At 39.2% G+C, this 14,728-nt stretch overlaps 1 protein-coding gene across 1 annotated transcript; it reads left to right on the top strand.

Moving 5' to 3' along the window:
• The first annotated feature begins 2,805 nt into the window (after positions 1 to 2,805).
• On the top strand, positions 2,806 to 14,079 carry LOC134619300 (protein-glutamine gamma-glutamyltransferase 2-like). Its single transcript, XM_063465062.1, has 14 exons — positions 2,806 to 2,842; positions 3,454 to 3,648; positions 5,201 to 5,443; positions 5,537 to 5,655; positions 5,754 to 5,882; positions 5,973 to 6,150; positions 6,647 to 6,782; positions 7,949 to 8,052; positions 8,283 to 8,532; positions 8,687 to 8,787; positions 9,394 to 9,606; positions 9,750 to 9,910; positions 12,582 to 12,721; positions 13,926 to 14,079. Exons 1-14 carry the CDS (start codon positions 2,806 to 2,808, stop codon positions 14,077 to 14,079), a joined length of 2,160 nt encoding a protein of 719 aa, XP_063321132.1.
• Positions 14,080 to 14,728: the final 649 nt, after the last annotated feature.

The raw sequence follows: 14,728 nt of genomic DNA, 5'->3' as shown, positions 1-14,728 counted from the left end.
GATTGATACTTTGCTTTCATCCTTCAAGTTCAGTATGCAGCCCCCTGAAGTGTGTTAATTATTTTTTTGGGGAAAAAGGAAACCTCAAACATGTACTATGAAAAATGTCCAAACCTTTTTGAGCGCTTTAGAGACAGCTGCCTGAATAACCTAAAATTGTTGGTACTGATATCGGCAATACTGGCCCTGTATTTAATTGCTATTGGATCAATACCAAACTTTGTAGTGTGGCACAGCACTACCGTGGCCACCAGACTGCTGAACATTGACCACTTACACTTCATAGACACTTCACTGTCACTTATTGAAACTACAACACGTATGCACTCCATATTGTACATAAATCCCATTTTTGCACAATATTCATCTGCTGACTTCTGTATAGATGTATGTATGTGTAGATGTATGCATAATTAGTAATGTGCATACATTCTTATATTTGCACATATATTTATTCTTATATTTCTCATATTTCTTATTCTTACATTTTGCTTTGTTTCTTGTGTTTCTTGTATTTTGCACACCACTGTTGCTTGTGAAGCTTGCACACAAGAATTTCACTCACATGTGCTGCACCAGTGTATCAGCAATGATGTGACAATAAAAGTGATTTGATACATGTTAAATGACAAGATATATGTGCTCAAATAGCATCAATTAACACACAACTTCAGTTATTTTATTTCTATGTAATAATTCTTCATAATTAAACAATAAGAACAAGTAGTCTGATGTCCTGTAATCATTATGACACTATAACTTGAAATACAATAACACATTAAGTTTTTGTACAAAGTATCGGTATCAGATCAGTATCGTAGATGCCACCCTGAATTTTACTTGGTATCAGATCGGAAAGGAAATCAGTAGTATCACATGTCATTAGTTAAAAAAATGTGTATTTGTGACCTGGTAGTGTAACAGGCTACACCCTCAGCATTTTCCAAGTGGCATGTGAGGAATCTGGGTTAGACTGGCTGTAGATCAGTCCTGAAGTTAGTGATAACCATATGTATATATGCACAAACAGGCATTTCTCTCAACTCCCTGGCATTTTATACTGTAATCAGAACATTCAAAATAGGCCTACTCCTTGTATGAGCAGTCACTTTTTAGACGGTGACTTTTTCCTCTCCTTTCTTGTAATTTGAACTCTACAGCCAAAGCAGTCTTTAAATGACACAATCGAAGGCAAACTCTGCACTTGCTATAGTCTAAAGACCTCGTATGACTTCATTTTAATTAAACAATGAGGAGACAAGCCACAATGAAATTTCTCAAATGTCCGATTAGTTTTTGAGCCTTTGAAAATGATGGCACTATGCAAAAATGGCTGTAATTCCTGAAGGGTTCAGTCCTTTATATTGACTCTAAAGGACTTTAAAAATATATCTGAAGTTCTTTGTGATATAAAAATGATAAATCATAAATGTATTCATCTAATACTGCAAGTCCATCAGCACACATTTGACTGGCTGACTCACAGTGCTGCTGCTCAGCATTTGATAACTGACATTATTGTGTTTCTCTTATAGTAATAGGTTATGTGGAAGGTGTTTTTCAGACATCAGGAGATTTTTTTTCCTGGGTAGACTCTGTGAATCTAACATGCATGTGTGGGGTAGCGAGTTCTCGATGAAAAGGCATCGAGAACTTCACACAGAGATGCCCCAGCTGGCCTGCGAGTTCTTGCTTGCACGCTAACCACTGCACAGCTGTTTATCATATTGACGTAAATGCAATGTCGCCCCTATGCCACTAGAGGGAGCACTACACTCTTGCAGTCCACTTGCAACATCATTCAGGGAAATGTGTGATGTGTTTGTGTTACAGAAACAGGTGGGGCATACCCTGAAAAAAAAAGTCTGTGCAACCTTTCTGCTGATGAAAGTCAGTCCTCTGTTAGTGCTTTATTTTCCGGACCCACTAAGTGAAAGGTATGAAAATAGGTTTTAAGGTTTGGTTTAAAGCACACAAACTTCATTTCATACTGTTTCATAAACTCATGGATGAACTTTGAGTGTCACCAAAATGAACCACAGTATTTTATCTCAGAAGCTAAAGATGTAGACTACTTTGATATTAGAGTTGTTCTGTTTGATTGTGTTTTAATAGAATATCAAATAACAATGACAATGCGCTTCAAGATTTTCTCGGTCTATATTTTAAAATACTGAATATTTCATGGAGTACATAGAGTATCATTAATGACTCAGAGGCAAATGCAAATTTCATTAGGGTGATCATTCTGCAGAAGACCTTGGCAGGTTTTAGTATCAGCGAGCATCACATGAAACCTGTGTCATTTTCTAGAGAAAGTGAATCATAAACTTAATAATAAATCACGCAGTTTCTCTGGAAATTTAAAGTGACATCACTCGAATGCTTGAATAGTGAATACTTGAAAAGTTGGAGGGTGTGTCTCCTGCTGGTATGAAGTCTCATGGACAGGTGTGCAGAGTGAAAAGGTTAAAAAGCCAAGCAAGAAGAAGAAGGAGGAGGAGAAATGTTTTTTGTGTTAGGGTTGTTGACTTTTCTGTAGGTTTTGCACTTTGAGTTAAGAATAAGGACACTGACACAATTTCCTGCTGTGCTTTTGCAATTTGTGATTTGTGTGCAATTTGTTTGTAATGTATGACGTACACTTTGTCAGACACCTGCATAATTAAAATCAGATAAGAAGAAAAAAAACCTGAATGGTGATTGGGTAATCACTGGAGAGGTGTGAGATGTTTAGCATTGGGAAGGGCTACTTAAAGCATGCTTGACATTCTTCCAGACACTTGCAATTCTAGCTGTCACACCATGGACAACATGCAGCAGACAATACACAGCATCAATGGTAAGTGCACTCTGCCACTCAGATGTAACTTTAATCTTTTTCTTGTCCATAGGAAGGCACATGTGTGCGTTTGAGTTGCTTTAGAGTTTTGCTTAAATGAATTGATTAAATTTCATATGATTTTGTTTATTTTCCAGCTGAAAGTAATCCAATTAAGTTTTATTCCAGCAGACATTAAGTGCAAAGAGTAAAGAAAACACTAATGTTCTACCAAGTAATCTGATACATGGAGTTTATGTAATAAATATAAATATTACAGTTGTGAAGCAGAATAGGATAGTTTTTAACATGAATGAGAGAGGCAGCATCATTTGTTAAGTGATTTAGTTTGTTAAGTAGAAAGAAACCATTTTAAATCATTCATTGCATATTTTTTCTTGTGCTGTTGTTTATTTTTTGTGTTTTCTAAAGTTCATTTTACCCAGCGGTAATCCAGAAAACCTGTAATTCCTTTAACACTGATTTGTAAATTAAAATTGATGGCTTTGCTGAAATTCATCTCCAAAGCTCCCGTCTTACCTTCTTATCCCCGTCTGTTCTCTAATTCTTGACAGATCTTTGTCATGTGTACTGTCTTCAGATCAGTATGGGTTGTGCCATCTGTTTTACAGGTACCACTAATGGCCACTGCCGACTAAAGTCCATGAACTTTGAGGTTCCCGAAAACAGCTTTTCCCATGAAACTCAGGGGCTTAGCAGGAACCGACTTGTGGTTCGACGAGGGAAACCCTTCAAAGTGACGCTAAAGTCTGACAGTTGGCTGTGGAATCCCTCCACTGAGAGGCTGGTGCTGGAGGTTTGTTTAGGTATCAAAGACTAAGACTGTTCACATTTAAACTAATACTTCTGATTTATAAATACCACACTCATACTTCTTCAAATGAAAAATTGCACTCAAAAGCATTCAGGAGCACCTTTGCACCAGGGCAGTGCTGATATTAGAAGGACAAATTTGTCACATTCTCTAATTATATAAATATATGACAAAATTTGAATATGTAAATACCTGTTTTTGTCTATTAGAATTAGAATTGGAAACCTTGATACAGCATATAACAAAATTACCAAGTAGCTACACCATAAATACAACAAGTACATAAAATTAAGGTGATAAGGTAATCATTTAAAAAATGTGGCAATATTTTATTTACTGGTAATATTGGGTGGAGGCTTTATTTTTACTGATGACTCACAGTGAATTTACCAGTAAATAAAAGAAGCTTTTTTAAAGACTGTTTTTCCTTTATTTGAGGAAACTGTAGCGGCTGTCAGACAGCAACAGGTCAAAAAGGGGAGAACCACAATGTTTTGGCCCTTCTGAGGTATTGGGAAATGTACAGGTCCCAAAGGCAGGGCAGACAGAGAGCAACCAGCACTCTTCAGAGCTATGTTGATGATCTGCTGAAGGCTCCTCCTCTCCGGTTCAGTGCATATTCATGTACCACACTATAATGCCAGCATCCTCCCTATGGGGAGGCTGTACAATATCACTAGCAGCTTTTGGCCCAGGTGGTTCTTCCTGAGCACTCCCAGGAAGTGAAGTCATTGCTGTGCTTTTTTAGTGACTGGTTTAGTCTTAGCAGTCCAGGACAGGTCATCAGAGATGAAGGTACCCTACAATTAGAAGTTTGGGACCCTTTCTACATACTAAGCATCGATGTAGAGGGGGTTGGATCTATGCCATTCTTCCTGAAGTCAAAGGTTTTTTTTTTTTTTTTTTAAAGATTTTTAATTTGTTTTTAGTGTGCAATATGGCTCCTTTGGGCCTGCAAAAATACTTCAAATTTGCAAAAACAGAAGTCCATGCCAAAGGGACTTCCACAAGAGAATGCTGCCCGTCTGGCTGACACACCTTCATTTTTGATGTTGCTTATCTCACTGTGTAAGACATTTGCATATTAAGAACCTGGGGATTAGTTTGTCAGTTATGCAACAGCGTGGGTTCTTTAAAACAAGAACAAGTCATCAGTGCACACCCAAATTTATTTGATAGTCACTCAAAGGACTTCCAAATAATTAATCACTGGTTAGAACTTGTTGTCTTTAGCACAGACTTCATATACAAGATGGTTGCACCATGACATCATCAGTGGTTTGTGGATAGCCATGCCAAGGTCCAATTTTAGCATTTTGGCCATTGGCATCTGTTTTTTATTTTATTTTTTTTAAAATTCATTTTATTTTATGGTAATTCTACTTTCAGTGTGTCATGTGAGAGAAAAGAACAGCTTTCTAGAACAACTAGTTTTAGAAAAAAACTAGCTAAGTTTAGCCATTTTTTTTTTATTACAAATTCAAATTATAAGGTGGAAATGATGCTGCTGTTATTTTTATTTATTTATTTTCTTTACCACACAGGTGGCCTGTCAAAGAGGATCCCAGTTCTGTTCTATGAAGAACAGTCCCACCCCCAGCTCTATGACTGGACAGCTACAATCTACCCAGGGAACATGCATCCCCAGTCAGTCATCATCCACATTTGCGCTCCTGTTCAGTCATCAGTGGCTCTGTATGAACTCCTGGCCCACATAGAGACCAGACGGAGCAGAATTACTTATGTATTGGGAACATTTGTGCTACTGTGCAACCCTTGGCTGAAAGGTGAGTCAATGTAGCAGCTGCCACTTGCTGTTCTTGTCCACAGTCTGCTGTTATCCTTTAGTAGACATAATTCCACCTATCACTGCTTTTCAGATGATCCAGTATACATGCCACTGGATGCCCATAAAGAAGAGTACATCAAAAGTGACTATGGGCTAGTGTATATGGGGAGCAGTTCAAATGTTAGCAAGCGTCCATGGTCATTTGGTCAGGTATGTGACACCCAGAATCATAGAACAAGTCTGCATAGATCATATATAGTAGCATTATTAGCAGGCAACGTGCTAAATTTCCATCCACATGTATGCAGTATGAGCCTGGAGTCCTGGAAGCATGTCTGAAGCTCCTGGAGTTCAGCCCGCAACACCTCACTGACAAAAACAAAGATTATACATTACGATCTGATCCTGTCTACCTCAGCCGAGTGGTCTGTGCTATGGTGAGAGACAATATAATATAATGCTAAGCAATTTTGTCCACAGTAAAAGGAAAAAAAGTGAAGTCATTAATGTGTTTCTTCCTGCTCTAGGTAAACTGTAACGATGACCTGGGTATTCTGGAGGGAAAGTGGCAGGGAAGCTACAAAAATGGTGTGAAGCCTACAGATTGGAGTGGCAGCGCTGACATCCTTCTCCGCTGGGCCTCATCCAAATGCAGACCTGTGCGTTATGGCCAATGCTGGGTCTTTGCATCCGTCCTCTGTACAGGTAGGATGTGTGTTTAGGACGAGATCATTGGTGAAATTTGTGTTTGATTGAGTTATCTCCTGTGCAGAGCTGTTGTTCTACGTCTCATGGAGTTCTAGATTTGTTGACCTAAATCTGTCTTAATTTCTCTACAGTACAGAAGTGATACCAGTATTAGTCTCAATAATACTTTGGTTGCTTGTCCTTAAAGCAAGAATTGTCCAAACAAGTCAGCACAGACCCAAAATCTAAATATATACAGGCGAGTCCACACAGGATGGATTAAAGTTGCTCTTGTGATGCTTAAAATGCTGTAGATTGACAGAATTCCATCATATGCCTCTTGACTGTCAGACACGCATCAATTATTGGATCTATTTTCTTTCTTTGAAGGGACATACTATTTACACTGCATTCCCATGGTAACTTGCCATAGGCATTATGTCAGCATTGCTATATGATTATTGAAAATATGGTTTTTGAATGATATTAAAGCCTGTTTTTTTTCTCTCTCCAGTAATGAGAGTTCTGGGGATTCCCTCCAGGGTGGTAACAGTTTTCAATGCAGCTCATGATGGAAATGGCAACATGATAATTGAAGAGTTTTACACGAGAACAGGGGAGAAGTTCGGCATGTCAAAGGACAGCATTTGGTTGGTGTCACTTGCTCTTAACCATAAATATACAATTTCTTTTTGTAACTGGTTAAATATCTGGTTCTTGCCATCTGCAATCGGTGACTGCTTTATTAGCTACAGGTGTTCACTTTCTTGTTAACTCAAAGATCTAATCAGCTAGTCACATGACAGCACTTAAATGCATATAGGCATGTTAGACATGTTCAACAACCTGTCAAATTGAAACCAGGTATCACTCAAACTGTGAAGAAAGGTGATTTAAGTTATTCTGAATGTGGCATGGTTGCTGAGGTAATAGGAGAATGCTTCAAGGTGGCAGCAAGGCAACAGTAACTCAATTGACCAGTCATTGCAACCAAAGTTATAGAAGAACCGACTCTCAACAGCAGCAGAAGAGCGCACTTGTCAGCAGAGAACAAGAAACTAAGGATACAATTCACACCAAAATAATACACATAAGAAATATTGGAAAAATGTTTTCTTGTATAAGAGTTGGATGGTAGGGTCGGGATTTGTCATAAAACATCATGAATGGAAGGATCCATTCTGCCTCGTATCAATGGTTCAGGTTGCTGCTGGTGGTGTAATGGTGTGGTGGATCCTTTCTTGGAAACTTTGGGCACCTTAGTACCAACTGAGCATCATTTAAACACCACAGCCTGCCTGAGTATTGTTGCTGACCAAGTCATCCACTGAGCACAGTGTCCCTGTCTTCTGATGGCTGTTTCCAGCAGGATAACACACCATGTCACAAAACTCAGATCATCTTAAAATGGTTTCTTGACCATGACAATGAGTTCATTGTACTCAAACGGCCTCCACTATCACCAGATCTCAATCCAACAGATCACCTTTGGGATGTAGTGTAATGACAAATTTACATTATAGATGAAGCGATAAATCTACAGCAACTGAGCGATGCTGGAGTAAAATCTGTGAGGAAGCAGCTTGTTGAATGTGTAACACAAATAAATCAAGGCAGTGCGCAAAGCAAAAGAGGGCCCAACCTGCTACTAGCTCAGTGTATCTAATAAAGTGGCTTTCAAAACAAATGTGTGACTTGCTAAAAGGACTTTTTACTGCTACAAATATTTTTCTGTTTTGTAAAATTAACCTGACTGTTCTGTATATTAATTGTATATGCACATCATCTGTAGTTATCTCTACTTGACCTCTTGCAGGAACTTCCATGTGTGGGTGGAGTGCTGGATGAGGAGACCAGATCTTGGTGCAGGGTGTGACGGTTGGCAGGTAGTGGACCCAACACCGCAGGAAAAGAGTGAAGGTACATGTAGGCCCCTGCTCCAAATAGCTGTCAAAATGATGCTCTTTATAGATTGGATTGATTTCTTTCTACTTTTTTGAGTAACTAAGTAAATGATTTGAGTTCACCTACCTGATTAAAACTTTATGTTTGACAAAAGAGTGTCTTTCTTGAGGTGGAAAGTGACGAAATAATGCAACAGATATGAAAGATACTGACTGATATTTCTCTGTAAACACATTGCTCCTCAGGGATATTTTGCTGTGGACCTTGTCCGGTTGCTGCCATCCAGCACCACTGGTTGGACGCCCGATATGACATCCCATTCGTCTGTGCCTCTGTTGATGCAGATGTCGTAAGGTTAATTGTGCACAATGGACTGGTGGTGGGAAAGACGGTGGACACCGAGTGTGTGGGAAAGCTCATCTACACCAAAAGCATCGGATCAGATAAACCAGAGAATGTGACGCTGACATATAAACCTGACAAAAGTAAGAGAATGTGCTCAATCTATCTCTGAGGCTCGTCATAGCAAAACGTTTCTCTTATAATTTTTAAAAAGCTAAAGATCTTCAGCAATTGTTCGTTGAAAAACAGACACTTTCTGTAATGAGAAAAGGAGTACAAGTAGTTTTATTTCTGCTTTTTCTTTCAGGAGGAAAAACATCACACTGTGCAAGAACACTGCAACACCAAGGTCAGTGTCTGTACCTCAGAGCACCCCCACCAACCTTTCAGACTCCCCTTATTTCAGTGGCAATATTAATGAAAGAATTTCCTTTGCACAGATCAAAATAGCATTCATTTCATATTGACTGTCACTATTGGGGACAGTTGTCTTTTTAACACATAAGAGTTAAGGGTCGTAAAAATCAACAAAAGACATGCCTGATACTGAGAAAACAGGCTTTTATGGTTGCTCACTATTGCAACATAGTGACTAACAGGAGCTAGTTCACTGCCAGTGTTGATCAGTGGACTATGCTGAGGCAGCAGAAGTCACTAACAGGGGAGGAATTTCCACACACCTCTAATCACCTAGGGCAGGGGTAGGCAACTCCAGGCCTCTAGGGCCGGTGTCCTGCAGATTTTAGATATCACCCTGGGTCTACACACCTGAATCAAACGATTAGTTCACTACCAGGCCTCTGGAGAACTTCAAGGCATGTTGAGGAGGTCATTTAGCCATTTAAATCAGCTGTGTTGGATCAAGGACACATCTAAAACCTGCAGGACACCGGCCCTTGAGGCCTGGAGTTCCTTACCCCTGGTGTAGAACAAGCTAGATTGTTCAAGGGGTGAAAATCAAACCAACACTAGCTGCATATCTTTAACCTGAAACAATGTACATGTTTTCACCAGGTATAATGTCACCCAATTTGAACATGACCCTAAAAATAGTTGGGGTGCCTAAACTGGGTGAGCCCATCCACATATGTGTGACCATCACAAACCAGTGCAAGAACCCCAGGGTTCTGGTGGGACACATCAACGCTCAGGTGAAAGAGTACGACAGCAGCCCGAGTGAGGCCTTCTGGGACGCACAAACAGAGGTGCAGATACAGCCATTTTCAGGTGACTGAAAACATTCACGATTCCAGTACATTTACTGTTGCACTGCTTATATATAGATTAGTGTTTGATAAACCAAATAACTAACCTTCACCTTTGATTTGCTTTGTTTCTTCTCTTTCCCATGACATTTTCCTCATCTCCAGTGACAACACTCAATCACACCATCTCTCATTTTAAATATCAGTCATTCCTGGCTGGCGATGATATTGTGAACTTGGCAGTGGTGCTAAAGGACATGACAACCAAAGAAACATTTCTGGCTGCTGAAGAGTTCAGCATAAGCCCTCCACAAATAACCATACAGGTACAGCAACATCCCCCCTCCTGTCTCTGCAACTCACAAAGTATTATATATGAATTACATAGCATTGTCTTCCTTTCTCTTCCTTCCTCATCTTCCCCACTTTTATCTATTTCATGGCTGTCAGCTGAATATGACAGGATCAGGTTATTATTGTAATGAAGAACAAAGTGAAAATCACATCAAAAGAGCATCCACAACAACAGTCTCTCTAACATAGTTTGGTGACCTAAATCAAATTACCTTTCACATTATGATGTCAGTCAACTGATAATATGTCGGCCTTGCAGGAAAAGATTCAGCAAAGAAATTAATTTCTTTTGCTGTTCCCTGACCAACTATATTCATTCACATTACACCATATATTAAATTCCAAAGCCTATTTAGTGTAATTAATGAGCTTTGTTAGGCTCACCAAAACTAGAAAATAAAGACTCACTTTCTGGTCAAGCATTCAGATGGTAGGGTCAAAATTTAGTGTAAAAAATCTGAAAGCATGGATCCATCCTGCCTTGTATCAATGGTTCAAGCTGATGTTGGTGTAATGGTGCAGGGGATATTTTCATGAAAAAATCTGCTAGCCTTAGTACCAACTGAGCATTTTATTTTAGTTTAAACACCACAGCCTACAGTGTTGCTGACCATGACTATCCTTTTGTGTGAGCACAGTCTACACCATGTCACAAAGCTCAAACAATGTCAAACTGGTTTCTTGAACATAATGATGAGTTCACTGTACTCAAACAGCCTCCACAGTCACCAGATCTCAATGCAACAGATCAAGTTTAGGGTGTGTTGATATAAAAAAATTCACATTATGGATGTGTAGCCGACAAATCTACTGCAGCTACGTGATGCTATCATGTCAACATGGACCAAAATGTCTGAGGAATGTTTCCAGTACCTCGGAAACTAACTAATGAAGTAGTTGATGACTGTAAAGATGACATGCTTTCAGTATTCAGTAGACTTTAGATGTTTCTCAATAATCTTTTTCTTTCATTTTCCTACTTACACATTATTTTCATTTTTATCAGGATGTTATGGTATTCAAATTTGGAGTGATACAAGTGTTAGAGTAAAGGTCATGAAGTGTTACGATTACAGGCTCACTAAAAACCATATTCTTTACTCTCAGTCAGTAAGCTCTCACAGTCTTATCACTGGTCCTTCTGGGCTTAACAGAAAACAACAGCAATAAAAACTAAAATTTACAAGAAGAAGACGGGCATTGTGCAGTGTACATATGAATATATAGAATTATACACTGCTTAAAAAATTAAAGGAACACTTTGAAAACACATCAGATCTCAGTGCTATCTATAGTGACACGGACTGGGCCGTGTGTTTGGAAAAGGTGCCACATCATTTCATGGAAAGTGAAAAAAATGATACGGTAGGGTAGTCATTTTGATGAAATTTCATAGCGTGGCAGATGGTGTCCTGGGGGGGATCTCCTCCCACATATGGACATGGGCTTTACTGAGCTCCTGGACACTCCGAGGTGCAACTTGTTACACCCTTTTATGTCTGTTACATGTGCTCAGGATGAACTTGCTCTTATGTGTCAAAAGCACAGGACACCAGTAGTGGACCTGCCAACTCTGGTATTCTATGGCAAATGCCAATCAGGCTCCATGATGCCAGGCAATGAACACAGGGCCCTTTAGAGGTAGAGGATGTCGGGCCCTCAGGCCACCCTCATGAAGTTTGTTTCTGATTATTTGGTGAGACATTCACAGCAGTGTCCTGCTAGAGGTCATTTTTATAGTCTTGGCAGTGCTCATCCTGTGCCACCTTCCATAAAGGAGCAGACACCGGTCTTGCTGATGGGTTAAGGGCCTTGTACGGCTCTGTCCAGCTCTCCTAGAGTACCTGCCTGTCTCCTGGAATCTCCACCATGATATTGAGCTGGTAGACAAAGCAAGCCTTGTGGCAATGGCATGTATTGATGTGCCATCCTGGAGGAGTTGCACCAGCTGTGCAACCTCTGTGAGTTCCAGGTAGCACCTCATGCTACCATTAGTAACGACGACTCTGGCCAAATGCAAAACTAGTAAAAAAACAAACAAAACAGAATCGATGAGGATGGAAAGAATGTCAGTGGCCTCCACCTGTAAAACAGTTCCCGATTGTCTCACTGTTGTCCCTATTTTACAGCTTTTGTTCATTTCATTAGGACCAAAGCAGCTGAAACTGATTAACCACCCTCTCTGCTACTTAACTGACCAAAAAAATATCCCAGACTTGATGTTTTACTCTGATCAAAAAGTATTAATTCCTTGATTTTTTTCACACAGAGTATAAGTCACTTTGCTAAAGAGCAGATTAGGGCCCAAAAATTCTAATGCCTAGTGTCTGGTGAATCATTTACAAAAGCCAAAAGAAAGGTGGATCCATGTAACTCACTTATAAAACACTGCAAGATAATGTTTGGTGCCAGAGAAGATATTGGTGAAAAATGCTGTGTGAAGAAGAACACCACTAGCATTCAAAACTTTATAAAACACAAGCTTCCACCTCAAACTCATATGAAAACTTCTCACACTTCTTTAAAAATATCCATATTTATTTTCCTTTTTTTATTGGGTTAAAAACAGTAGTATCTGCCACAATCAGTTTTACAGATAATTTTTTTTCCCTGTGTGCTCTTGTAATTGTGGCTGCTCTGCAGATTGAAGGAGGCAACTCTATCCAGCTGAAGAAGGAGCGCACAGTCCTTGTGTCCTTCACCAACTGCCTCAGCACAGCTCTGTATGAAGTTGTGTTGACTGTGCAGGGAGCCGGCTTGCTGGAGGGCAAACAAGTGGCCAAGTAAGTGTGTTAAAAAAACAAAACTATCTTCCCTTCAAATCTGAACTGGGCAGATGTCTGAGGAATGTGGCCTGAGAATGCGGTCAGGTATGTTACTGCAACAGTAGGAACAAGTTGCTGTCATATATGTCGTCCATCTTGGAATATACGTTAGTGCACCATTGCCCACAGGCAATTAATTTACTGTTCCATTTATTTAATGATGGCTTGTTTACATTATCTCACTTTTATTAACGCAAGATTTCTTCATCGAGAAATGAGGTTGCTCAAGGTTCATGGTTGGTGTTTAAGATTACAAGTACTGTAAATCTGTGGCTGATGGTAGGGTGGAATGTCTTGAGGAATGTTGAGAGGTCAAAAAGTCTTGAAAAGTCTACAGTTGTGCAACACCTCCTTTAAAAACAGTGTTGTTTCACTCATCCCAACTAAACACCGAGCAGTCTATTTTCAGGTTTGGCAGTGAGTCTATTTAGCTTCAGCTAATCTGCCTTGTTTTTTTAACAGTGCCAAATATAGTTTTAAAAAACCTAAAAACAACATGCCTCTTCATAAAACCCATTCAACCACTTTTTTCCTGCATCACACAAAATATACAGCACCCTGCTGTTGCTTTTTCAGTATTTTTTAACTATCCATAGTTTATTTTTTCCATTTCACTGTTATTATTTTTACACACTGAATTTCACTTGGTTAATTCTTCTTCAGTTTCTTTTTTATGGGCTTCAAGGATGTGTAAGGTATTGTAAATCTGTATCCATTGGCTTTTTATTTGCACAGACACCCCGGGGAGGAATAAATTAGCTAACAAGGGAAGAGATTATGCAGAAATAATGTATCTTGTTAAGATGTTATACATCAGCATCACTAAGCCTGGTTTGGCATTGGCTTTTTGGCTTGATATATAGTGGAGAAGAAGAGTAAGGTCTGTGAGCCAGAAAAAAAAATCTCTACCTGGCAAAGGTTTCCTTGAGAAATTGGTAGCATTACTCAAAATTCATCATCCACAACACATGGAGATATTAGGATCATTTTGTACTGTGGGACAGAAAATCCCTCACCAATTTCTCCTTTATTCAGTTTGTACTATTACTACCTGCTTTCGCCTGTGCGAAACATTAGATCTCCGAGCTCTGGAGCTGTACTGTGCGTCTCTTTGTGTGAGGTGAGATGTGAAAAGAATACATTTGTCTGCTCTGTCTCTCAGGATAATTCTCCTGCAGCCAGGCGAGAAGATATTGAAGACGGTGTCCATCACGGCTACTTCACCTGGCACCAAGCTGCTGATGGCCACTTTGTCACACAGCAACAACCCCAACATCATTGCCAGGTGGTACCACAAAGTGTCTGTCACAGCATAATGACTACGAAGAGTTCATGAGCGTAAAACAAATTAAAAACTAACATTAAAGTAACACTTTAACCTTTTGTCTATTGAAGAATACAAATGATGTTACATGAAAGAAAAAGTGTGATTTATTGTTATTATTATTCTGTCATGAACACAACTTAGGTGAAGATGTCAAGTTTACAGAGTGTGTTGGTTTACTTTGCAGTCACTACTTTAAATATATTCTACTTATTGTCCAAGATATTGTTTCTTTATTTAATTAATTTTTTTCCATCACACCAATGTTTATATGGTGTGCACACATATGAACACTGCAAGGTCAAAGTTCTGTTTTATGTTACATTAATACATCTTTGTTTGAGTTACCTGCGGGTTAAAGTACTGCTGACCGACTAATTGGACAAAACCACCTTCTTTATTGCCTGGGGGATGTTTCAAATGTGTTCAATTGTTTTGTATTAGTTGGTTATATAGTAGCCATTTTGTTTCCCCCTTGTGTGTAATTTGGTTTAGCTAAGCCAGTATTTAAGTTCCCTCCTGTGTCATTTCAGAAGGTCAGTTTGTCTCATGTTTGTTTATTTTGAGTTTTGTTTATTGAGTTGACCTCTTTTATTTGTCTGCCTGTTTAGGTTTTTGGCTTGTCAATTAATTTTCATGTT

Source organism: Pelmatolapia mariae, linkage group LG20 (genome assembly GCF_036321145.2).
Source record: "Pelmatolapia mariae isolate MD_Pm_ZW linkage group LG20, Pm_UMD_F_2, whole genome shotgun sequence".
In the NCBI taxonomy this organism is placed as follows: domain Eukaryota; kingdom Metazoa; phylum Chordata; class Actinopteri; order Cichliformes; family Cichlidae; genus Pelmatolapia; species Pelmatolapia mariae.
The sequence above is the reverse complement of the archived record's forward strand: the minus strand, read 5'-3'. Positions and strand labels throughout refer to the sequence as shown.